The 24,695-nt window shown below is 34.2% G+C and overlaps 1 protein-coding gene across 5 annotated transcripts in view; it reads right to left on the reverse strand.

The window, feature by feature from the left end:
* Positions 1–24,695, reverse strand: part of LOC143177133 (venom dipeptidyl peptidase 4) — a 280,040-nt gene that overhangs the window by 236,316 nt on the left and 19,029 nt on the right. For all 5 annotated transcript variants that reach the window (XM_076374932.1, XM_076374931.1, XM_076374930.1 and 2 more), the window contains exon 3: positions 3,669–3,888. In XM_076374932.1, the coding sequence (XP_076231047.1) occupies positions 3,669–3,888 (220 nt within the window). The remainder of the gene's footprint in view (positions 1–3,668; positions 3,889–24,695) is intronic.

Raw genomic sequence — 24,695 nt, forward strand, 5'->3', positions numbered from 1 at the left:
CAACGAAAGTGAAGTTTCCGAGAACGTTCGAATAGTTTGAACAGGTTTTGTGAATGTTCAAGGACGAAATTTATTTGAGAGATCTTCATTCACAGTGAAGCAAGTGGTATAATAAGTTCGGATTACTAAACCGAGAATAAATCAGGATTACCTCATAAAGGAATTCAAGTGTAAAAAACCGGACTTACAAATGGAATCAAAAAATTTCACAGGTACCCCAGTATATCACCATCGAACGAGCAGAATAATGACCCTTTCTCGCTAAGGAAGCGTTTTTAAAATTCCCAAAACGAAAAAGTAATTTTCAGCCCTCTCTAGCTGGTGAAAAATTGAGTTCCTTTATGTCCACGAAATCCTCGTCAACGAAACGTCAGGAGTTCTCTTTGTCCAACAAACAATACATCCTAACAGTTCCCACCATCGTGCTCGGTGTGAAAAATCACAAGCACGAAACTCAACATCGGACTGGGGTCGATCAGAAAAGGGCCACGGAATTAATTCCGTTACCGGCGGCCGGACGTTCATCAAGGCGTAATTCAATGATTGCTGAAAATGATGTTTGCCATACGTAATGGCGCAAATCGATAGCTCGTATAAGCAGAGGGAAATTAACGTCGTGCCATCAAGTACACAGGACGTGTACGCTAGATACAGCCGGCATCGAAACCCTCAATTTGCGGCAATAGCCTGAGCCTCTCGCAGCTAGGGACGCGACTACTCTCGTAGACCCATGATCCCTGCTGCTCGCTAATTACTGCCTACGTCAAATTCCCTCGATTGCAAACCGCTGCGTCGGACAACCACAATAAAGATTTCGTCGATTAATCAGTATTTTGGAATGAGGTCTTGAAGAGGATGTTAGTAGCAACGCTACTTTCGTAATAGATAAAGAAGATGCTAAGAGTACTTGACGAAATTAGTTTCTTAGGATTGTGGTCGAGATGGTGAAAGGTGTTATTAAAATGTTGGAGAGTTCATTAAGTTGAAACGAAATATAGGTGCAGAATTTTTGTTTGTTATTTATGGTGTCTGATATAGAATTGAAATTGCATTTTATGTGATGAATATTTAATCCTTTCGTGACTAGTGATTTATATAGTGAGAAATTTCAATGAAATAGGACGAAAAGCGAGAATAACGAAGTTGCGTTTGAAGCTTCGTTTCAAAGTTAATAATTATTTAGAAAACATAACATTCGTGTGAAATGTGTCTGACTTGGGACTTATTCTACTGGGAAGGTAGAATAATCAGACCAAAGGACACACAGAGCAAAGGGTTCGGAAATTTGAAAAATTAAATTCGATCAATATTGAGTATTGGTGTCGTAGAATGATCCAAAAGTTATGGCACAAGCCTCATTTCTGTATCTATCAGACTTAATCGTTTGTTAAGCAATCTGGGTGTTTTAAGACACATGCCTTATTACTCTCTTAAAATCTTTTGTGAAAGCTATAGAAATAAAAAGATACAACGTAGGTAATAATCTTCGTTCATACATATTGCTATTCAAATAATATTTAAATGTTACTATTTGCGAACAAACACTATTAAACGATATTCTAGAGACATTAAAAAGTAACACAGAATTTTTATCGATTTTTTAAAAGCCTATAACATCAAAGGAGTATTACAGTGAACGTAAACTACCCAGATTGCTGACAGTGTTAAAAAATGATTGCTGTCGAAGGATTAAAAGAATCGTTTGAAAAACAAAATAATGTCCAACCATCCTAGCTCGAACTCTCTCCAAAAATACACCCTGACCAAAAAATATTGCAACACCTACTATCTACCATGAACTTCTATTTTACAACATAAATTATCAGTATTGCTGCTTATGTTTCGCAAATTCCATTGCGAACACACGTTTAATGTACTCTAATGGCATAGATGTGAATCGTTTAAATATTTAGATCCTCGGAATTATTAAATGCTTATAGGCTGTGCCATCGCTGCAGTTTACTCTAAAATATTCAGTTAGTTTTCAAAAAGTCGAAAGAATTTTAAACGAACAATGAAATCAATTACAAAATGAATAGCCAAGTTGCCTAGAATTGTAAAAACAGTGATAGAAGTACGTTGCGAATGTATGTGTAAATAAAAAAATGTTATGAATATTATTTAATGTCCCTAATAAAATATTTCATGGATTACTTATTGAATATACAAAGTGTTCGACGTTACATGTCAGAAATTTTAAGGGATTATTGTGCTCGTTGGAATAAGACGAAACTACGCTGTATCTGGCTTGGAACTTATTCTACTGTCTTCGGTGTGCCTGGCTTATGACTTATTCTACTAATAGAACTATCTCTGACTTGAAACTTATTCCACTGATTTCGCTGTATCTGGCAATATACATCGACAATAGAATAAGAACAATGATAGAATTCACGTAAATTTTAGACGTTTTATCAATAGTCAAAAACTTTGAAACAAAGCCTGAAAGGCAAGTTTCTCATTCCTAACTTTCATTCTATTTTATCATATAGGATCACCCCTTAAAAATTCTAATATTTGTTATCAAACATCCTGTATACTCTAATGTGGTATAAAATAAAATACTTAACAGTAAATGTAATGCATTACTGATTTTAGAAACTTTTACAATATATACAGGGTTTCTCATTTAAATCGACCCAGTCAAATATCTTCGAAATTATTGGTGATACTAGAAAATGTTCTTAGCAAACAATGAATGGTCTCGAGGAACACGTAATATAATATGAATAAGGTTTTTTTAGATGAATGCGTAAAGAACATATGAAATTCAAACTATTTTTTTAAATAGAGAAATATATTTCCCACCATTGCAATCGATACACCTCGTCAATCTTTACATAAAAGTACTAAGCCACTTATTACCAAAAATCACTGGTTTAGAAGATATTTTAATTTTAAAACTTAAATTTAAAACTTAAAAGACGAAGCTTATGCGGAAAGTTGCACGACTGCAGATAACCTGAAGTAAAAAGTTCTATACGCGTGTCAAGAAATATCTACAAAGAGGCTAGAAAGTGTAAATTACTTTTAAAGATGGAGTAAATCTTTAAATTCACGTTCAAAGTCGGATTCTCGAACACAGATTTTAAAATGTGAATCCTAACACTGTCCAATATAGAAACTAAAATGTCTTCTAAACCAGTGATTTTTGGCAATAAGTGGCTTAGTACTTTTATGTAAAAAATAACGAGGTGCATCGATTGCTACACTGAAAAATACATAATTCCATTCTAAGAAAACAAATTGAATTTCATATGCTCTTCACGCGATTCACCTAATAAAACCTTACTCATATTACACTACGTGTTCCTTGAAATCACTCATTTTTTGTTAGGAACATTTTCTAGTATCACCAATAATTTCGAAGATATTTAACTGGGTCGATTTAAATGGGACACCCTGTAGATATAGTGTGACCAAGCAAGTGTCCTAGCACTTTCGAACGAGGGTGTACATTGTGAAGAAACGGTTCCCCAGGTCTAGCGTTAATCGATCACAGCTCGACGGAAATTATACCGCTTACTGATAAAAGGTAGTAGTCTACTATCTACCGCAGAAACCGAGGGCTAGACATCAACCATTCCGCAATCGATTCGCAATTTTTCGTCGAATATAGCTCAGTCTGGTGGACTTCTATCTCGGCGAGAAAAATATAAGATATTTACCGCTGATCCACGTGCCGTTGAAGCTCTTAGGAGATAACGAGCCCGCCAGCCATTCTTCAAGGGAAATACCAGGTGCGTCTGACGTCCTCTGGCCAGAGGAATCCGGGCTCCCAGTTAAAAGAATAGTCGCCGCGACTACCAAGCCGAGCACGACTAGGGCGATCAAGCCGCCGGCCAGCAAACGCCGCCAATTCCGCTGCTTGTTCTTCGTCATCAGGTCCTGCAACAATTAAACAAAGGTAGGTCAGAGCCCGCTCCCAGGCTGCAGCGCGTGCAGGCTGCATCTCGTGGTACGTGCAGACGAAGTAGAGTTACAAAGCCGACAGATGTTGCGGACAGAAGCGAGGTTATAACCGAGTTTATGACACGATCACGGTGTCGTTACGACGTTTTTCTACTAATTTTATTTAGTGAGTCGTTGCTTCGAGAGTGTCCCTTTGAGCATTTACGACTGGGACAACTGCGAGCTGTAATTAAATCTTCGGGAAGTTCGGAGTTTCTTTCCGTTTGTGAACTTGCCCCGTCAAATGTAAAACAACTTCGCGCGATTCGTCCGCGTTAAACTGTTTGTCGGAGGCACAACTGTGTCGATGTTTAGGTGAGAAAAGAAGTTTGTCGAGTACCTCATCTGGCACTGGAACAATTCCCCCAGGTTCTTTCGTGTTTACTTTCGGAAGCTTTTTAATCCTTAACGACTCAATACTGTCCAACTACATGTAGAATCAGAAGGGTACATTTTATTGCGAATTAACTTTGCTTAACACGTTGATTGTTATGCTGTATAATTTCATGTAGATTAACAACGAGGTGTCTCGTAGTTGGCAATCGACGTGTTAATTCATTTACTTTCTTTAATCTACCAATTTATCTTATCAAAGTTTTGCAAAATAGAAATGTCTCTTTTTCATTTTAACTATTTTCGAAAATTGTTAAAAAGACAACTGAGTTGTCAAAGATTAGCGGGTCGTTTAACTTCCTTGATAAGAGCATGCATTTCTCCTAATTGCAAAAACGTCTGATCGAACATAAAAGAGTGTTTAGAATTAGAGTGGACAATACGATGCTAAGAAGTTAGTAGTTTAGGATTGATACCTAAACTTGATTAGAGTTTTTCCTCGTACTTAAAAAGTACCTATTATGGTGTAATCCAGAACTTCGTTTCTGAAACTAAGGCGCGTAACGAAAGGCCGTGTACTTTGTTAGCTGTTTTCAGCTTTAACTTGTGAAGAGACATAATATTACATCACGAGTCCCAACTTTCACGAACTGGGAGACATGATACAAGACTTTGGGCGAAAAGCACAAATGGGTTTAAAAGTTGAAAGACTGCGTTGCGCATCGAAAAGAGAATTTCCGCTTTTTGGAATGGCTTAGAGAAAACAGACTCCATGTGATAAGAATAGCATAGTGATCTGAAATGTAGTATTTCTTGGTCAACATTCTATTTTTGAACTCTAATTTTCTATAATGATACGGCGTAATTCAAACATATTATTGTTAACTTTGTTAATCAAAAATAACTATTGAAAATTGTGGTTCAATATCACAATATTTGGATTTAAGTTTTAATCATCTTAGAACTATTGTATAAAACAATTCTTAAGGAAATCTCGTTAAGTTAAAAATAAAAATAATTGCTTTAATTACATATTATGGAATATCAAACTGCAGATATGTTTTACGCTTTGATGTATTTAAACAGATACTTTTTAATAATTTAGTCATAGTAGAAACAACTTTTTCTGTTTGAAATAACTTTTAAAATGATGTAAGATATCAATTTGTTTTCATAATAATCCAGATAATTATTAAAAAGAGCATATAAATTTTAACTAGCAATGAATAATTTGCAATTTTTCATAACTTTTAGAAACATTATAATTTTTGTAATTATTATATATTATACGCTAAAAACAATCGTAAAATCGTAATTTAAGGCGACAGACATTGAAGAACACAGTAGGTAAAACTGACATAGCTAGATATCGAAGTCTTATCTTCAATACCTATGTACTGACTCTACCTCTCTAACCATAGTCACCAATACCCATGTCTACTAGAGAAGGTAAAAGCCACAATAAAGAGGCTTCTGATAAGAATTGTGAAGACTATGAAGAAACTTCTTCGATGTTTGATCATGCAGACAATTTATAATTAGGTTCAGACAAAATAGAATAATTTAATTGCGTTTCTCCCCATATTTATTTTAATATGAAATAAAAATCCTTTTCATATTTTCTATTTTTTTATTTTCATACATTTCATGTAGAATAATTGCGCTTATTTGGGTAAATAATTGAACTCTATATTTAAAAATAAATTGTTGTTCAATATAACCAGTTTGCTTGTACATTTTTCCCCCGTTTTGATTTGAAAACAATTTTCAAATAATTATTGTACAGTACTTGATTTTTTTCGTGCATCTGTAGACTCCTTTAATAGCATTATCTATAAGCTATTTTAACTGTACGTGTTAATTTATACAAGTATTTTTTCTTTTTCTTCCTACGTTCTGTCTGCGTGTATTTTCTTATTGGTAACTAATAGGTTTATTTTTCCCTATACAGGATGTCCCAGTAGAAACTAGCACATCGATTATCTTACGAATTATAAAAGTAAAAGAAAAATTTTTTGAACAAAAATTATTTGGAGCTGGAGTGGTCATCATATGATTAAATTGATTTTTTTATAGGTAAAGCCACTTAAAAAATATGAAAACAACTCTCAAAACGAATACAAATACGTGTAACACAGTTCTGCATGACTTCGACTAACCTTGCATTATAGGGCTTTGTATTTGTTTCATGAGCTGCTATAAGATGATAAACAGAAAACTATAGGATGCCATTAAAAAACACAGAAATCACTTTCATATTACTTAGGCGACGACACCTACTAGAAAATCGATATCATTATATGATATCTTTAGTATCTTTATATCTTTACTACTTTAGTACCAAATAATATTAATATTATTCAATAGTATAATATTAATATCTGCACATAATCTTTTTCCAAAATTTTTCTGTTACTCTTATTGTTTCCAAGATAATCAAGATGCTAGTTTTTACTGGAACACCCCGTATAAATAAATAATCGAATGTTTTCTCATTTTAGTCAAGAGATATTATTTTCTGGAACCACCGTAAATAATGCAAAGTCGTACGAGGAAGCTGCAATTCCGGAAATCCAGTCGTAATTCACTGATCCCAGTTAAAAAGAAAAGGAGTGGCTTTACGAGCAACGTCTCGACCTCCTTGATTTTCATTTTGATCCTATCCTCTTTGAAACAATTCCATCCACGTTACATTGCCACCCTCGACTGCTCATTAAATTCCAATCACGATCGTTTCGTGTGAAAGCAGCCTTAGGCCCGCCACGTGCGATCGGCTTTGAATGCGAGAAGATCTAAAGGGAGGAAGAGAATTTACCGAAGATAATCGCAGCTAGAATCGTTCCGTCCTCGCTGGGAAAACTTAAACAAATATCGATTAGAACTCCGTCAGGTTTCGAAATCGTCGTCAAACAAGAAGCAAGCGAAGAGGAACTTTTCAATTATCAGAGGAGCGAGAACGGCGAAAAGCGTTATCAGAAGAGATCCAAGCAAGGACACGTTCTTTTTTCGTCGATTACATTATATTCGACGGAAACGGGAATCTTTCTGAGATGAACATCTCCTGAATAGCTGGAGAGGAGCTGCACTTCAGAGTGCCACGAGATTTCTGAAGATCGCGCCGTTTTATTGTACCTTTTATTGCGCGTGGCTTCCAGGCCGGCGAGCACACCTAAGCGCTGGCACAATTTCATTTTCCTTTGGTACTCGTAAATTCCAGAATGATGCTTCAGCTTTTTCTACCGGACGCGATTCGGAAAATACTATGATCTCGAGTGATCGCTGGCATAATTCAGCGTGTCGACTAAATCTGCAATTGATCCGGTGCAGTGTAATAGAAGTAATTCATGGATTAACAGACACTGTAGGAGATAAAAGAAAATTTACAGGATAAGGAGAACAAGAAAACACAATTTTGCGAAAAGAAATTGTGAAATATCAATATTTACCAATATTAATTGAGAACATATCCCAAAATACATTAGAGTTATAGATACAGATTAAAATAATTATGTAGCATAACAATTATAAAATCTATGTATGTATATAAATTCCAATTTTAAACTTTCTTTCGTCTGTCACTATAATTATACTTTGTGGTTTTGTCTTTACTGTACTTAAGTGGACTTACACAGACTAAACTTTAGCTAATATACTCCAGCTGGAAATATGCTTTCAATTTTATTCTCAGGTGTACGAGTTCAGAGCTTAGAATATTCTTTTAATTTCAGATATACAAGTTCAAAATACTATAGGAACGTTTGATATGCACTTTTAAGAGCATTATACACTTTGAAAACTGCTTCAAACATTTGTAGACCCGAGACTGATAGAACGTTTTACACTTGAATAAACTTAAATAGAGAATGCCTTGCAAACTAATTCATTCATTCATTCGCTTAAAAGTATTGAGACTTTGTTGATCGTAGCAAATATCTGAAAAAAGTTAAAAAAATTGTACTGAATTTTGTTATTAAAAATTATCAATTTTATTTTGATAAATTTACACTGGAAACTGAAGATTTAATTAAGAATGGTAGGTGTACTAGTAGTCTTAAACTGGAGTGTACATAAAACTTATCTTATTAAGTTATATTACTCAATACATTGGATTTGCTAGGAATAGGAAGCTACTTATTTTTTGATTAGGTATATATACGTTAGATCTACGTAGTCTGTAGTAATTATGAATCTAATTAGATCTGGGTTAAGTTTGTCAAAGCCTTGACCGTCTTAGTTGAAGCTAAAGCTAACTCTAAAATAGATCCGAATTAAATGTGTTCTCTGAGCTTAGATATAATTCAAGTTATACTGTTAAATTTGATTTAAATTGTACTTTTAAAGAGCCACTATCCAAGAATGTACATATATTTTGGGGAACTCATGCGCAGGTTATAATTCTACAAAACAGAACTTAAAAGCGGTATTACACTAGATAATGTACAGTTAAAAAAAGCACTATTAACGACTATCTTTTTAAAGTGAATGGATCACCATGCATGGGCCAGAAAACCACCGCTGTATAGCCGTAATTGGGGATTCGTAAGATAATCTGAGGAACGATAAGGAATATATGGGTGAAACGTGAGGTAATATCTAGCGAGTCTTATCGTGGCTCTTGGATTCCATATTCTTAGGAAGGTAAGGGCCCCATGTGTCTCCCTTACCAATGGAACTTAAACGATCTGCAGCTTTTCGTTATAAGCCTATCAAAATTTAATTTTGCTCTTTATGGACTCATTCATTCCTGACAAAGTCTATTGGGTAAGGCGGCTACAAGAGGGACGTAGGTCTGTAAGAAAATAACTGTTTCTTAAAGATACTTCATGGCAAGCATCGTTATTTTAAAGAACAATGGCTTTTAGAGCTCTTAGTTCCTGGGAAACTTGAAATACATAAAGAAATGTTCGATAAAAAGGATCCTTAGGTATTGTTACGCAAAGTCACTAAACTTTTTAATTAACAATACATGTGTATACAATATGCCCGGTTTAAATGTATACAGGGTTCGATATCAGCTAGAAGAATATACAATCAAAAATATAGGATTCTACTTCAGAATTTAAATATGACATTCATAGGGCCCTCCAAGGTCATCGTAAAGTCAAATTGCTATCATCATACTATGTCCTCTTTGATACTATACAACTTTTGTCTGAAACAGTTTTTCTCATTTTTAATATTTACGGAAACAACCACCTATATACATTTAAACGGAACATACTGTAGAAAATCTGGGTTATAGGTAAGCTTTTTCAGTAAATACACGAAACTATTCGCAAGTTAGGCGATCCCATTTGCAGCTTATGTAGAATAAGTTGACCAAGGGGACCTAACAGGGGAACAAGGGGACAACCCAGTGGATCTAAGTTGCCCCAGTGGTCAAAAGTAACCAACACCTAACTATTCTATTTTTGTAGAATTGTTAGGTTTGTATTATCTATGTTTGTAGAATTTTGTAGAATTGTTAGGTTTGTATTATCTATGTTTGTAGAATTGTTAGGTTTGTATTATCTCTGTCTACTGGGTCCTTATGAGGTATTGGATCGCCTGGAGAATTTTTTTTAACTTGCCTACTGAATCAACTTATTCCACTAAGTAAAAGTTTCGAAAACAACACTCAAGTTCAAAAGTTACAACTAAATAGTCCACCCTTTACAATATTGGTTACTAGGCCTCTGCTAAGTTTGTAGAAGCAGCAAAAAAGCGACTTTCGCAAAAATTATATCTAATGCTTGAATATTAGAAAATTTTACTCTAAATACGAAAATCGGAAACTGTTTCCCGTGGAGGAAGAAAAAAGAATGTATTAATAAGAATTTCTTACATCAATCTTAACAGGTTAAAGTACAACACCCTCTCAGACTTATTTTGGTGTCCTTCATTTTAATACATCAAGCGTCTCGAGAAGTCTTAAAATAGTAAGGAGAGGAAAATGGCTTTGTGTCTCTCAACGAAGAGGACTTGATTCGCGGCAATGGTTCGTTGGGGACAAAACGGGCATGAAAAGCATAGGTCGTGAAACGACGGCTGTCCCCGTCGGTAATTTCATTTATCTAAATTGATGAAACTACATTCTTCGACCCTTCAAGAAAATCAACTGTTAACCGATCAATACGAGCACCGACGGGCTCCGCCACCTTTAAAGTGGTTCTAACCATTTTTTCTGATTTACGCGAGAGCACCAGCCGCCGAGATTTATCGAACCGTCGCGTGAAAGCGTAACGGGATTCGACTACAGAAAGAAAGCAGACATAACTTCAGGGGGGCCAACAATTACTTTGTTACGCAAACTGTTGGAATAAACGAAAAATATACGCACGGAATTTAGCGGAAGAATAAACCTGTCGAGGTAACAGATACCACGACGTTGAGAAATACAATTGTTTGTACAAACTAGACCCCAAGTGCCGCGTGTGCTTTTAATTACTCAGAACGCTATTCAACCAAACGAATACTGAAACTCAAATATTATGGCAAACAGGTATGCGATCAGTTTTCATGTAGATTTAATTAAAATAGAGTTGAAATTCCATACTATCAGTTTTCAATCAATTCCTACTGTTTGTGCATGAGAATGTCTCGAATTCCGATTCCTATTGGCTTTTTTCCTAATTTGAAATGTAATACGATCATGATGCTATTAATACGTACATATTGTTTTAATTCTACTGTTCTATATTTGTGCTATATTAGTCTGTATGTATTGTTCTACATTTGTGTTCAATATTTGTGCAAAACTACAAATATTGCCTAGCGTGAATGGAACATTTCAAACTGGGAGTAAAAGAGACCATGAAGGAAACACTTTCTGTTTAATAAACACCTATTTAATCGCGCTATATATCTCGAATCTGGGGCTCTAAAAATGCAGATTTCGGGCACCTGCCAACCAGCAATGCATCATACGCTAGTCCCCTGAAAAGAAAACCAGAATTCGCCTCCCATATTGTAGGATTAGAATAAAAGATTTAATAAAAAATTGTATATCGTCTGTCGTGAAGGCTTTGCTAACCTCGTGTCGTTTAAATACTTATCAATAGTAGTAAGTCATATTAGATATACATTATTCTTGAACTTATGGAAGAAGATAATACAGTAGTATTTATAACGTTTTGAAGTATTGTTACGTAAAAATTGAACGAAAGTAGATACACGTTTGATAAATAAATATTTCTACTATCGTTTCGTATTATTCTCTGTAAGAATTTATGGTTTTGAATTATGTTACATATTCCCCAAATTTTTACACAAATAACTAAACAAAACGTAATGTATTCCTACAATAATAATCCACACGATACATACCACATCATTATGAATGAACACCGAGGTACCCTAATTACAAAATTTTAATTGGACTCTTGCAACTGCGAAATTATGAGTAAAGTCGGTGAAATTCTAACTAAAACTCACTTTCAATTAATTATCCGTACTTGTATTATGAAAACAGTTACCTATTAAACAAATTACAACGGTGGATTGCTTGAATACTTTTAGAGTTTAGATATTTTGAAACTTCTGAAACTTCAAAATACCTCGCTGAATACTTTCAAATTTTTCAAATCTTTCAAAACTTTTGTTAACTCCTTATCTTCCAATTTTTCTTAAAATTGTTACGAGTCAAGGGTAAGTGAACTTCAGCCACGCTGCCAAGGATTGGTTTTTAAAGTACACTTAAAAACAGATGTTAACAAATAACAGGCTGTTAACACTAGAAAGACGGGAGCTTAGTATATACCTATATTGCCTGAAAGCAGTCAAAATGACTGCATTGTGAAAAAATAACTAATGCGCAAAGAAATTTGTTTAACAGTAATTTTTAATATATTTTATATCACTTACAGTCATATAACAAGTTATTAATAAGTATTAACAATAAAAAAAATGTATTTCAGTATGAGATTATACACTCAGAGATCCTCCTTCCCATCTGAATGACGTTACAGCGCGTTCAAAGGGAACAAAGCGCGTGGCCAGGCCTGGCATAAAGATTCGAATAACAAGTACGAATAACAATAACAATAACAATAACTTTAGTTATTGAACAACTGCAACTTATCAAGAATATGTCGAAATCGACAATTTATCATGAACTTGTATGTTATCGAACTGGTCTTTTCCAAGCAGTCAAAATGACTGCTTTTCGGCAATATAGGTATAACACATATATATTCCGGAAGTGAAGGACGGGGGGGGGGGCAACAACAATGATTAATTAACCCATTTATATGTTGTAGAAAAAGTCACAAAATTATAAGAAGCTGTGTCATTATTTAAATCATTATTTTCTTAATTGAAATTCAAAAGCAGTCAAAATGACTTGCTTAGGCAATCTAGTGTTAACAGATAAGCCCGTGTCCAAGACATGCGGGTACTGCAAGCGATCAGATGGTGTGAACAGCCCATATATGACTAACAGGGAGAGTCACAGAATCGGGGACACTCACAGATAGACCTGTATATTACTATACAGGGGTACTCTATAGGAAAAAGTTGTGAGAATAGGTCCATGTCCAAAACACGAGGGTACCTCTGAGGAACTTGGAAGTGTAGACAGGCCCGTGTCAGAAACACGATAGTGTCACTAAAATCTGGAAGATCTGGAAGATAGGTCCGTGTCTGAAACATGGAGGTACCTCTAAGATGTTAATAAAGACACGTAACTTACGCTTTGAACAATACACTCGAAGTGGATAGAGTATATTGCGCTAGGTTCGATATAGTAGGATTTGGATGATCAGTCTTGATTTTTTAAATAAGCAAATCTTTACTCAAATTACAAATTAATATCTACATTGTTACACAAACAATGGGTCTTTTACAAGTGTTATATAGTGTGAATTGTCGCGAAGCTAAGTCACTGTCAGTTTTAACACACCGAGAAATGCAGGAGTCTCAGAATATAATTATTCAATGCCTAACAGAAGCTAATACGTAGTGTATGATAAATGGCAATGATCCGAAAGGGACTAAAAACCCGATCTCGAGTGAACGAACAGCGTGATGGTCTCGTACTACTCAAGAACTGAGCCCTTAGGGTCCAATCTCCAGCTCTTTATGTACCAAAAATTTCGATAATAATAGTGGTGTAAATGCAGGTGTTACCTAACGTATTCATTAGGATTCTCTGAAAACTACTATACATATAAAACAGATGCACGCGAGAGGTTCTTATCTAAGTGCCCAGTGCACTCCAGCTCTCAAAAAGGTTAAAAAGATCACGTAAGCGACGCATACGTAATAACATATTCAAAGATAGTTTAAACAAAAAAGATACATACATAAAGGAAGTGACTGAGAGATAAATGATTATACAGAGTGTTTCAAAAATGTTGGAGTTCCTTAAAAGGGGTGATTCGGGGGGTGATTTGAAACAACTTTTTCCTTAGCGAAAATGTTTGTGAAGATTTTTGGGACACCCTGTATACTACAAGATCAATGAATAAACCATCAGCTAATAATAGCTATTCAAAGATTCTGCAGTTTCGCATACTTTAAAAATAAATTCTATGGTGGACTAATGTCCAACTCTGGTTTGATATTGAAGACAAAATTCGTTTTGTAAATGTGCCTTCTGATTACAAAAGTAAGAAGTTAATCCTAGTACATTCCTTAATAACAATTACTTACAAATAATAATTAGATAAATTTCTATTCCATAAAGTAGTGTAAATTGTATTTTCATATCAGAATGTATACCTTGTATACTATCATTAAAAGTAAATGAATTATATAGACATTAAAATTTTACTAAAAAAGTATTAAAAATTAAAATTAAATAGTACGCAACAATTAAAGTAAACTGAACCACCTTAGGTACAACTTTGATTCAGGTCCCTATTTTTGTGCCTCTAGATTAAAATTAATTTCTGAAGAAAAACCTTTTATACACAAGTAAAAAAATTATGTTTTTTTATTGTTAATTAAGTATTACATTTTTAATACAAGTTTTCATTTATAAATGATTTTAATCCTAATTCACAGAAGTAGGAACGGGCACAGAAATGTAGACAAGTACGCTACTTTAGCCATTTTGGTTATCTTTACAGAAATTCTCTATTGAACTCCACTCTAACAATAAGCCTCATGCATTCCCTACAGCGAATACTCCACATATCCTAAATATATTAAACACTCCAAGTCCTCCATATAGTATGTACCTATATTTCAAAAATTTCAAATACGTGTTTCATAAACACCTAGGTTCTCACTCCAAGCGTCCAAGAATCTCGTCCTCCCCTGGTTCTCCAAGAATGATAGATATTTCAAGCAAGTTTCTTTAACGAATAAAAATTCACCAACTTTTATAATAAACCACAACCTGAATAGCACGTATAGGGTGAGTTACACAATTGGGACGGGTTATATCTCGAATTTTGTAACAGATACAAAAAAACTGTAGAGAGAAAAGTTGAATGGTATAATAGTGCCCATATTTCTATGGCTTTACTTTTTCCATAAATGCAGCAATACACCTGAAATTGCAAATGCACTCTTTTTTAAATGGAATCATATATCTCTTTTAGTAATATCGATCCTTCTGATCATTCTGCGCAGAAACATATTGGGATATCATGTTCAAAAAATCAATATTTCGTGAGATATTTCACAATTTTATAACTCATTTATTCATAAAAAATTTTCGGACATTTCGCCTCCGCATTGAAAGCACTTTATACATCGTTTTTTAATATTTTTCATAGCAGAGTGTGTGTGGTCACTGTTTACGTTTGGACAATGTAAATTAATTCGTCTATTCAAGTCTTCCACAGAAACAAATCAAACATGCTTTTTTTTAATTACCTCACGATAAAAAATGTGAAATATCTCACGAAATATTAATTTTTTGTACATGGTACCCTAACACTTTTTTACGCAGAATAATCCGAGGAAGCGACATTAGTAAAAATATGATTCCATTTAAAAAGAAAGTGCGCTTGCATTTTTCAGATGTTTCGTTGCACTTATGAAAAAAGTGAAGCAGTAGAAAAATGAACACCCTCACTCTACAGATTTTTCCTATCTATTATTCAATTCGAGATATAACCCGTCCCAATTATGTGAATCACCCTGTATATTACTCTGCCGCAGCATCAATTCCGTTGGCGTTCTAAAATTGATTAAACCTACGATTTCGAGTTCAAGAAGGTCAGTAGGGTTCACAAACGAACACCACGAAGACACGTACTTCTATGGACCTGGCACATTAAGAACAGATAAGTAGGTACTTTGGTATTCAGTACTGAGGAAAGAAAGGATGCAATTAAGCACCTATGCCCATCTTCGAGTGAAAGCCAGCGGAGCGAATGAAGATGCGGAGAGATGTGCTCACCCTTCGGAGATTAATGCCCCTTTTTCAGCAAAGAGAACCAGGTCATTCAACTGGCACATCGAGGAAATCTCAGTGCGAATATTCGCAGCGTACGATTGCTCTTTGGCTCCGACGAGCCGTCAAAATTTTCTCGCTGACAAGTAACACACGTGGCGATGGTAATCATCTACTCAGCGTGGAGCTATTACTCGATGGTAACTATCGCTTCCGTCATTGGGACAGCGTTACGCACACAGACTCATGCGTGAAATTGAACGTTTCCTTGAATTTTCCGCAAGAGTATTAAGCGCACGACGAGCAGTGAATACCGCAATAAATTATACGAAGAGAAATCGATAATCCTGAACGTGCAATTAGTGCTCCATGCGTGCCTGCTCATAACTAACCTGTTAGTGACTACGCCTATGCACGACGAATGACATACAATCAAATGTTTCTGAAGTTACTGAAACGTTCCTACGGTTTTCCCGCAAACGTGGAAACTATGACAATGGACACGTACACAAACGAGTTGTTGCATCGTGTCTCAAAGACGTCGTTACTATTTCAACCTTGGCAACTTTCACGTGCATACATTACCCAATCAGCGAATTCGACCCTGAGGAACGACCGGTTCGAAGAACGAGTACTAAACTTGTTTTCCAATGTCGATGCGAATTTTATAATTGAGGTCTGTCAGTGCAGGCAGCGTGTGACCAACTTCCTTTTGCAAGTTTCGAAAATTTCTCATATGTGACGATAATTATGAAAGGTATTTCAGTAGAAAATCTAAAAAAATTGAATGTCATCGATTTATATTGAAAATAAGTGATAAATTCATTATTTTCTTAGAGCTCTAATTTAAACCACTATCACAATTAACAATTTATACTTTTATGTCATTGTCAGTGAAGAATGCACAGTGCGTTCAAGTGAAGAATGTTTGAGGACAAAAATAAAATGTATGACTCATTTATACATGTTATCAAGGGAAAGCAATTTGGATGTTGAGTAGCTGAACGGCCAAATCAAGCAACTTAGAATTTTATTTTAAAAATGGTTCAGGTGTTCTATCGTATTTCTTCCATCTTTTAGAGAAATGATTAGGTAGATATTAAAATGTTAGGGACGGGTGGGGACAACTAATTTTTTACATTACCTTTAACAGGATATGTCAATCTACAAATATTGACTACTTAATATTTCAAAGGGGTTCTAAAACCTATTTTAGAAAAACATAATTGAAATTGGCAAAAAATGGGCTGCTTCAAGTTAGTAACAAAACTTCAAGAAAATCCAAAGAGGAAAAAGAGAAACTGTATACTCTTAACAACATGTCTAATTAAAAATATGAATTGACATTTCTCCAAAATTTTAAATCAAGTAAAAGTAAAATTTTTTACTATTTTTAATACATTAAAGTTCGCGCATATTTTTAGTAATCTTTTCAATTCTAAAAACTATCTATAAACCCTCTTGTGAGATTCGTTAGAAGGTATCTGCCAATAGAGAAGCTAGTTTCCTTATTTTTTCCATAAAGCCAATGCTTTTACCTACGTCAAGCGAAGTCATATCGAAGACCCATTTAAACCCTTGTTGCTAGGATTTTAGAATTGACGTGATGCTATTCGAAGTAAAACGAGCCAATTTGAATCCGAAGACCGTTCGAATGTCACGATTTTTTATTTTATAATAGCTTACACTGTGTAGTTTTACGCAACTCGAAATCGAAACGTCAATAGCGTGAAACCTGTCCTGCAAACGCGTCTCTGCATCATTATTAATTGAGCTTATACACAATCGGGACACACACAGTATCGCAGGAATGCCGATATTTTAAATGACACGGGGTTTTCCCTACAGGTGTACAGAGCTTGCTGCTCTGTGTACATGTAATCGTTTGATGTGATCCGTGTCAAGGGTATGCAAACCATTTAATGAAAGTATTATTGTTCATTAACTGAATATAGTCGAATTGCATACCAGGACAAAACGAAAAACTTAAGTTACTTTAAATTAAACACGCTAAAAATTGTGGGGCGGTTTACCTTCAGTCTTTCAGATAAAATCCACGAAGAGCAATTTTTGACGAAACAATTTTCACGTGCAGTAAAACCCTCGAGGTTTTAATTTTTTGTTTCTATAAATGTATTTAAAAGGTTTTGTATTTGTTAACGTTTTACGTTATTAAAGTAAAAAATAATTACACTTCCATTTGAAATGAAATTCATGTTGGAAAACATGAAGTTTACATTTGTTGTACATCAAAACAATATAAAATCTTTCATATTTTTCCATACTCTGTAAAAGTGATTATAATATCTATTGTGTGGTGAATTATGAATTAACCATCGCAACACAAAATGGCCTTAGGAGAGAATTCATCTAATTCTGTGAACGCGAAAGGAACGAAATTTTTATCACATCAATAAAAATAATTATTCTGGAATAGTCCGAGAACTCAAATTTCTTGATTAATTTCAAATTTTTATAAATTAATTACTATCACAAAAGGCAATTGTTGCCTGCTAAAAGAAATCATAAATGATAACAGAAATTCTTCCTCTATTTTTGCTCCATCTCATCACATCACGTAATAGTGAGCAAAAGATAATTTCTCATGGAAAAATGAATCAAAAATATAACATCAAATATTTCTGTTTAGCAATTTATATTCCAGAAAATGATCTTATTTTTAATTAAAAGTCATTTAGTTTGTATAGAAACAACAGTAACAAATTAAGGCTTTTAGTTATCAAAAATTTCATTGGACCAGAATAATTCTTTTGTGTCTGTTTTTTGCTTTAAACATTGTCTCCTAATGAGTGTGAAATTAATAAATAATGTTCAAGATCAAAGCAGCAGCAAATTACCGTCTGTTGTCTCCACTACCAATGACAATCTTCCTCGTTTTCAAAAAGAGCGAAGAAAATCTGTATCGAACAGCATTCACGTGGAAACTTAAACTCAAACAGAGTCGATACGAGACACGATCAAAGTGATTTTTTGCCGCTGTCTGCATCGGATCTCACGACTGTCTTCGCCGACTAGCTCGACAGATCAAATAACTCCTCGTCCTCATCACGAAAGTAGTTTCGGCCGTGATTCAGTCGATAAAGGTTAATATTTGCGACACATCATTCAAAATAAATTAATTAATTTATTCGTGAAATTCAAGAATAGTAGTAGCCCCTCTACTTGAATTGATGAGTCGAAAAATACACAGTGTACATTATCGTGTATAACCATTTGGACACTTACATTATTACAATATGTAAAATACAAAATGAAAAATTCTGATATAATTTTGGTTACAAATCTCATCTCAGACGATTATATAAGGTTTACAAATACTTATGAAATTAACATTTGATAGCAATTAGTATGAATAAAAAAACATAGGTATTTCATGAATTTCCAGTAACGTAAAAGTGTCCAAATATTTATGCTCGATAGAGCAAGTCCAATATATCATATTTTGAGATATTTAGTCCCAACGTGTAATTCTGAACATTTTTCATATCTGGACCCCAAAGCCAGAATGTATTAAGTCCATTTGTTTTTTGTGTGAAATAATAGTTTGACTCGAAAGTCCAGATATAGTTTTTGTGATTACTTGAGAATAGCTAATTTTGAATTTGTACTTTTCTTCAACTTACCCATTTATTTACACTAACACTGATATATGAACAAAACCAACAGTTTTGGTGCTTGAAACGTTAAACATCCTCAATAGCCAATGTACCCTTCCGAATATACGCCAGTTTTAATTTATATTAGTATAGCAACATGAATTGTGCCTCCTCTGGATCAGCTTTTAAATCTGTAAGCTGATTCAATGGAATTATCTACTTTATTTGTACTAAATCCTGTACTTTTCATTCTTTTCAATAGGATTAAGTACTTTTGCTGTATAGTAATAAAGTATTTGCTAAAAAAAAGTATTAAAAATTTGAATACCTAACGTCTTATAAGATCAACGAATAAACGACTAAATAATATAAAAATAAAAACCTTTAAACAAAGACTGCAATAGAAATACGCTAATTTTCTCTTTTTAATCTTATTATATTTGCAATAAAATAAATTCATATCCATCCATAAAAGAAAGGAAGATTATGTTCACTGAATTTAGCTACATACATAAAGGGATTAAAAATTACACGATCTGCAAGTGTACACGTGCAGCGCATTGTCAAACAATAATTTACCTCACATATATGACAGAGAATACGTTCGATATTATAACGAACTTTATTGTTTAAAGTTTAAAAGAACAAGAGTAACATTCTCTTTGAGTGTAGATTTCATCGAAATCAATAAAATAATTATAATCGACATCACAATTCGTAACCCAATATTGCTTTTTCTCCATTCTCACAAATGACAACTTGGATTCGTTTGTAAGCAATTAATCCACTGCGCATGGCGCAGTTACATGCTAAATAAAAATTTCCTCATGGCCAATCTGGCGACAGCAAAATTCGAACGAAGCCTTCCAATTAATTCACTACTTTTTCGAGCGATTCTATTATTTCCTAATGACTCACAGCCCAAGACGCTTCGATAAGAACCTGTTTCTAATTACGCTCACTTGCCCCAAATACCCGCTACACAAACGCACGACATCTAAAGCTCGTTCGTAATCGCTGAAGTAATAACGAGGAAAATATCGAATGCAAATCGCAAGAAAATAATAAAATTCGATTCAAAAATATTAAGTAGTTTCGCAAGGAAAAGAAAAGTCATGACTAGAGGATGCTTTTGTACAGTGTGTTCCATGACTGATGTCAGAAATTTTAAGGAATGATTTTACATGCTAACATAAGGTGCAAATCAAAAGTAACGAAATTACGTTCAAGGCTTCGTTATCGAGTTATTAATTATCTTATTAAAAATACTCCTCAAAATCGCGTGAAATATGTCTGACTTGGAGTCTCATACTACTGATGTTGCTACGTCTGACCTGGCTAATGTACTCCAGCAGAAGAAGAAGTTTCCAAATCAGACACACTTCTCATGCATTATAGGATCTTTAGGTGTACACTACAGGCCAGAAGTTTGGTAGCATTTGTTAACAAAATTCGTATTATATAAATGTAAAATTATATCTACTATGTTGTAATGTATTTTTGATTCAAAAGTACTTTAGAGCTAAACTAGACCAAATCCACGTTTTCCAAAATTAAATTTTTTACAGAGTCTCATCGCCTTCTCTCCATCTTATTAGAATAATAGGAATTTAATTATGTTACGTTATAAATGAAGGAAATTTAATAGTATAAATTATTTGCGTCATGTTGGCTCTCTCAGGTAAAAAGTTAATAGTTTCAATATGTTCAACAACCATTGCAATGTTCTTTACTCCAATATAACGCAATAAATTAATACAACTCTTTACTATTACTGAAATTATGCAGCCAACAAAGTAAGTTTGGTCTTCTTTAATCTATTTAGCGATTCCAAACTTTTGGCCGATAGTGTATCTCAACAATTAACTACTCCAACAGACAGCCTCCAACGCAATTTCGTCACTCTTAATTTTTATCTTCTTTTGCCATGTACAACCACTCCTTACAATTTCTGAAACCTATCGTCGAACACCTGGCATATCTGTAATCAGATGGCGAATCCTGATAGCGTCACTCTTCTTCAAGATCGAGATGTGTACCTTCCATGTGTATCTAAATGAGATCTATCAGTTTACAAAAGATGATACCTATATATCACATATGTAGTGCAAGAATAAAACAAGATGGCAATTCACAGCATGTGGATTTAGGGATTTACCTATTGGTTTACCTAACATTAAAGTCGCCGTGTCGAAAAGTGAAAAAATGATGACATATCAAGCTTTGCCATCTGACTGCAGATATTATAACGCGATCTACGTAGGTGAACTGACAGAAGACAGCGACCGCGTTCATGGAAAGTAACAAAAGTGAACGCTCACGTGACGAAAGTATCGGATTGGGAACGGCATCCAGGGGGCTCGGTGTGTTCTCGCGGTTGATACAGCCTTGCAGGGCGCGTTTTTCGTCGCGGAACCGGATCCTTCGGGAGAATCGACCGAGGCTTATCCTTCACAGCTGGATAAAAATCCCGCGATCGAACACGCGCGTACGATCGCACGTCCGTACCTAGCGCGACTCCTTCCCTCTCAGTCTTTCACGTGCAGCTTGCTCCTCGGCGGCACTCGGCCTCCTTCGGTTCCTATCGGTAAACCACCGTCGCGGTTGGGACTCATAGAAAGGAGAAGTTTCACCATGTGCACGAATAAATGGGTCTTGTCCGGTCTCTTCTTCCGCGCGTTTCGATTGCGGCTAGTAATGGAAATTCGAATCTCATCTTCAAAGCGATTTAATGTTTTTTGAGAATAGGAAGATTCGAACCACTTCGAACATGATTCGAAGCCTGAAACTCGTGGAAGTCTTGAAACACAACTCAAACTTTCTTTAATAAGGTAGCTGACCCCAATTTTGCCTGTACTCTCAAATTTGTCATCCATGAGAAATTTAGTAACGGATCATTGAAATCGCAAGATAACACTATTGAGGTTTGTAGAGATTTGTCGAGAGAGTGAACTTCCTTTTACAGCGTTTCAAACAAAAATGGTAATATGCTGATGGATAATAAACATTTTTGTAAAACGCGATATGGTCACGTAAGGGGTACAAAATAATTTGCACGAAGCTCTCTGTTTAGTATGACTTGTTTTGCCTTGTATGCAAATTTGATATTAGGGCAGACAATTTTTTCAATTTGATTAATAAATTTTGAAAAGAAATTCTCTTAGACCAAATTGACAACCCTTTCCAGTAAGATATGGCGAAATTGTGTTCCCTGGGTATGGCAAATTTGCCAATTACAGACTTTTATTATTTGGTTCTTAACTAGAATTAAAAGTCCAATTTATGGATAATAATTTGCTGTAGGTGTCAGATAAGAACCTAACCTTTATGAAACATCCATAATTTCGTTACATATGCATCTAGAAATATTATACAACGCCTTGAACGTAAGCATGGCAAAATTCGGGTCACCTATCTTACTTTATGTTAATAGTACTGCTTAGACAAAAATACATATTGGATGCTTCTATTAATGCTTCTAAGATAGTAAATTATTATCCAGCTTTCAATTTTTAAAATAAAATTCAAGATTCAAATCTTTCAGGTTCTAGCCTTCGAAACATGTTCAAAATGATTCGAATTTTTCATCATATATAGAGTGTTTCAGATATCAATCGACAAACTTTGTTAACATATTTGATAGGTCATTCTAAGCAAAAAATGTTATACATATACAGTATGGGTTGATTTGTCTTCATTTTCGAGTATGGAAAGGAGAATGCTATGAATCACGAGTATAATCAAATGTATTCAAGTTAGTTAAATTTTAATTATAATACTTTATTTGGATCTATTTTATATTGATTTGTACTGGTCTAGACTAATTTAAACAAAATATTCAAAATGATCATCTCTTTTTTCTATACACACAAGTAAGCGTGCTTTCATGAATTGTATCTACCGAGAATTAGGAAAATCAGTATTAATGATAAAAGCAGTCGCAGTATTTATGTCCATATCTCGAAAACAGAAACGAATCGACCCAATGCATATAATATTTCTTTCCTCGAATGATCTCCCCATCACATTGACAAAATTTGTCAGTTGAAATATGAAGCACCCTGCATACAGAATCAATATGATTCGAAGTGTTTGAGTTACCATCACTAGTTGTGGCATGAAAAGTTCGATCGTAACCGATATTTCGATTGGGAGACTATCCTAATTAGAAAAATGTTAAATGGAGATACCATAATTATGAAATTTTAATTAAATTTTTTAGTTGGATGATTAGTTAGCTGCTAACATTTTGTGAGTCAAAATAATGAGCTCAATTTCATTATTAGAAAAATATACTGTTTCTTTCATAAAGTGTTACTTTTGTTAGTAAAAGATAGTTTTAATCGAAAATTGATAGATATTCTCATTTCAAAATTTGTATATATTTAAAATATAAAGGAAGGTTTCGAAACATTCCAGACTTCCAAGAACTTCCTATTTCAAATAGAATTGAAAGTATTTAAAATTTACGTCACGCATTCGAAACGACTTGAAACTCTCACTTATAATTCGGAAAACCTCCGGCAGTCATAAGTCCATCACTAATTACACTTCAACTAATGATTTCGAGTTATAGATAAATTTAGATTAGCTGTTTAATTAAGTACATATAAACACGACAGATTACATTAATTAAATCCTCTTGAGTAGAGGTTAGATCGAGCTCGAGTACAGTGAGAGTGAGGTCATGTTTCGCAAGTCTGCGAAAGGTCTAGGTATCTTATTCTTCAAGGTTAGGTCTGCATTATAAGATTATCCCGATTATTAAACCTTGTTAAGCTTTATACGACCATGAATATTGGAAAAATAATGGAAAAGTTGAGTTTCCATGGAACTAATGAAAAAAGCTTTTAAAGTCACTGTTCACTTTTTAATGAGTCTTTATCACTTCGTAAAACTATGTTAATACACATTTTAGTTTGGAAGCTATACGCTCAATAATTTATGAAATAGTAACAATGAGTTTTCTTATTTGCGGCTTACCTGCATAACAAATTTATAGTTTCAGAACATTAGATTTGTCAAGTTTTCAAATACCCAAATATTAAAATCTTCAGGCTTTCGAACGTTTAAGTAGGGGAGAGGTGGCATGAATGAAACTTTTATTTAAGGTAAACTAACAAAAAACTAAACGATCATTTTAGTTCTAATTCATACTATTAGCAGGATCAGTTAATTCCCTATAATAATGTATAATTGCATTAAGTTCCTTTCTACACTTACTGGCTTTATTTTTCATTTTTTAAGAAAGCGCATTTCATGCCATTCATAGAGTGGTTGTATTGAATGGGACAGTGTAATAAAACAAGATAATGTTGGTATTAATTTTGTTTAGATTATATAGATATAATTTCACTGTACTAATCGTAAATAATCAGTTTAGATAATAGTAGTATTGTTATAACCATAAAATTCCCTATGGGTCCCACTTATAAATAATATTTTACATTATTATTCTTCAAGAAACA

This window comes from Calliopsis andreniformis, chromosome 3 (genome assembly GCF_051401765.1).
Source record: "Calliopsis andreniformis isolate RMS-2024a chromosome 3, iyCalAndr_principal, whole genome shotgun sequence".
Taxonomy (NCBI): domain Eukaryota; kingdom Metazoa; phylum Arthropoda; class Insecta; order Hymenoptera; family Andrenidae; genus Calliopsis; species Calliopsis andreniformis.